General features: G+C 34.4%; 1 protein-coding gene across 1 annotated transcript in view; it reads left to right on the top strand.

Annotated features, from left to right (window-relative positions):
- wipf3 (WAS/WASL interacting protein family member 3) overlaps positions 1–1,952 on the top strand; it is a 21,420-nt gene that overhangs the window by 19,036 nt on the left and 432 nt on the right. Inside the window, exon 7 of the mRNA XM_037692831.1 lies at positions 954–1,091. Coding sequence (XP_037548759.1) covers positions 954–1,091 — 138 coding nt within the window. The remainder of the gene's footprint in view (positions 1–953; positions 1,092–1,952) is intronic.

Raw genomic sequence — 1,952 nt, forward strand, 5'->3', positions numbered from 1 at the left:
CTGCAGCGCAAGCACAATGTTATGACGTCATGCACGTTGAGTTTAGATTTGTGAAAATTTTACAAATTTGCACTCCAAGTGTTGTCATTGTGTTAGAGAGAGTAAATATCATGAATAAATTTGACATTAAACATAATCCAAGTTGAAGTGTTACATCATTTTCAGCCCCTTTTTGTCATGTGTATTTAGTAGCAGGCCACAGTGACAAAGCCCGTGCAGAATAATGTTGTATTTTAATTCCACAGCAGAGAAAGTTATGTAGTCTCTGTAAGTGAGTATAGGACAAAAGTAATTGTACTGGTATTGGTTATCGACCAAATAAGTTTTAACATATTGGCATATTGGATATCGACCAAAAATCCAATATCGTGCATTCCTACTAATAATAAAAGAACGTATTCACTATCTGCGCCTCTCTTTAACTTTTGTGATATAAAGAATTATAAAGAAGAAAAAAGCATTTGATTAATAACTGGAAAATTCAGAAATCTTTAATAGTCTGTGTGACATTCACTTCTCAACCTTTTTGTTAATTTTATCAAATAATTAAGTCACTGGAGAGGCTCCCAATTTCATCCTACAAAGATGTTCTTAAATCCAAAGGTCGCAAATTAAACCACAAGACTGAAGCAAGGAAGAAAGTTACTCAAACCTTTCCCAACGAAACAGATTTGGATTCTTCTAGAACTATTTTATTGAAACCGTCTTTAAAGAAAGAGAAGCTCACAGAAGCATCATTTATAGTTTAGCTGTTTGCTTCTCTCGGGGTTGGATTGTGGGACAGATGTCACACCTGCTCATTAAATCATGTGTAACTGCAGTTTGTGTGTGATTTTCAAAACCAACCACAGCTTTTTTATGCTCAGAGGAAGAAGCTGTCATGAAATCATCTTGTCTGTCGTGAAACAGCCTTTCAGAGTCACCACGTCTAATTACTGATGTCTCGTTAACAGGGGTGAGTCGGCTGGCTCCTCCCCCAGCTCCTCCAGCACGCTCCCCCACCACAGAACTGTCCACCCGCATTCCTCCTCCACCACCTCCTCCTCCTCTGCCCCCGTTCAGCCTCAGGAACGGACACCTGCACAGTCTGGGTAAGACTGGAGGTTTATATTAAAAACAGAGGGTGACGTACACGTGAAAACATATCATTAGAGAAGGTGTAGGACATTTTGTCCATGTGGACAAAGTTGGACATTAGAAGGGAGCCATCAACCATTTTAGATGAATCAATGCATTAGGGATTTTATATTAAATAAAACAATGAAAATGGTTGTCGCCATGTGATAAGGTTAAATTTATTCTTTCAATTTTTCATGTATTTTGGTTTTTCTCATCACACACACAGCTTTTTTTTTTTTTAATAAAACGTAACAATATCAAATATCATGATATTAAAAGAAACAAAAGACAGCTAATACACAAAATCATATTCAACACATCCTGATGCATGCTCAATAATCCCAGTAGAAAAATATTCAGTAGGTTTCAAATTTATCCTAAACAAATTCAATATTCATATTCATACTGAATACGTTGAAACATATTCAACACATTTTAGTCCCAGATTTTAAAACATTTAGAGGTTCAACTCCTTAAAAAAAAAAACAGGAAAAAAAACAATTTAAAGAATAAAAAACATGCTTAAATAGGAGTAAAGGAGAGCGCTGACAGTATTTTAAAAAGTATTACATATACCGGTACACAGCAGGATATATACTACGACAGAGTATTAGGGCCACGTTAATAATTAAAAAAATAATAAAAACTTATATTACGAGAAAAAAAGTCATGATATTATGAGAATAAAGTTGTAATATTACGATGATAAAGTCCTTCGACAATAAAAGCAAAATACGAGAATAAAGTCATAATATTACTAGAATGAAGTCGTACAAAAATAAAGTTGAAATATTATGAGAATAAAGTTGTAGTATTACGTACAATGGAGCTTT

This window comes from Nematolebias whitei, chromosome 19, assembly GCF_014905685.2.
Source record: "Nematolebias whitei isolate Nwh7 chromosome 19, NemWhi1, whole genome shotgun sequence".
NCBI lineage: Eukaryota > Metazoa > Chordata > Actinopteri > Cyprinodontiformes > Rivulidae > Nematolebias > Nematolebias whitei.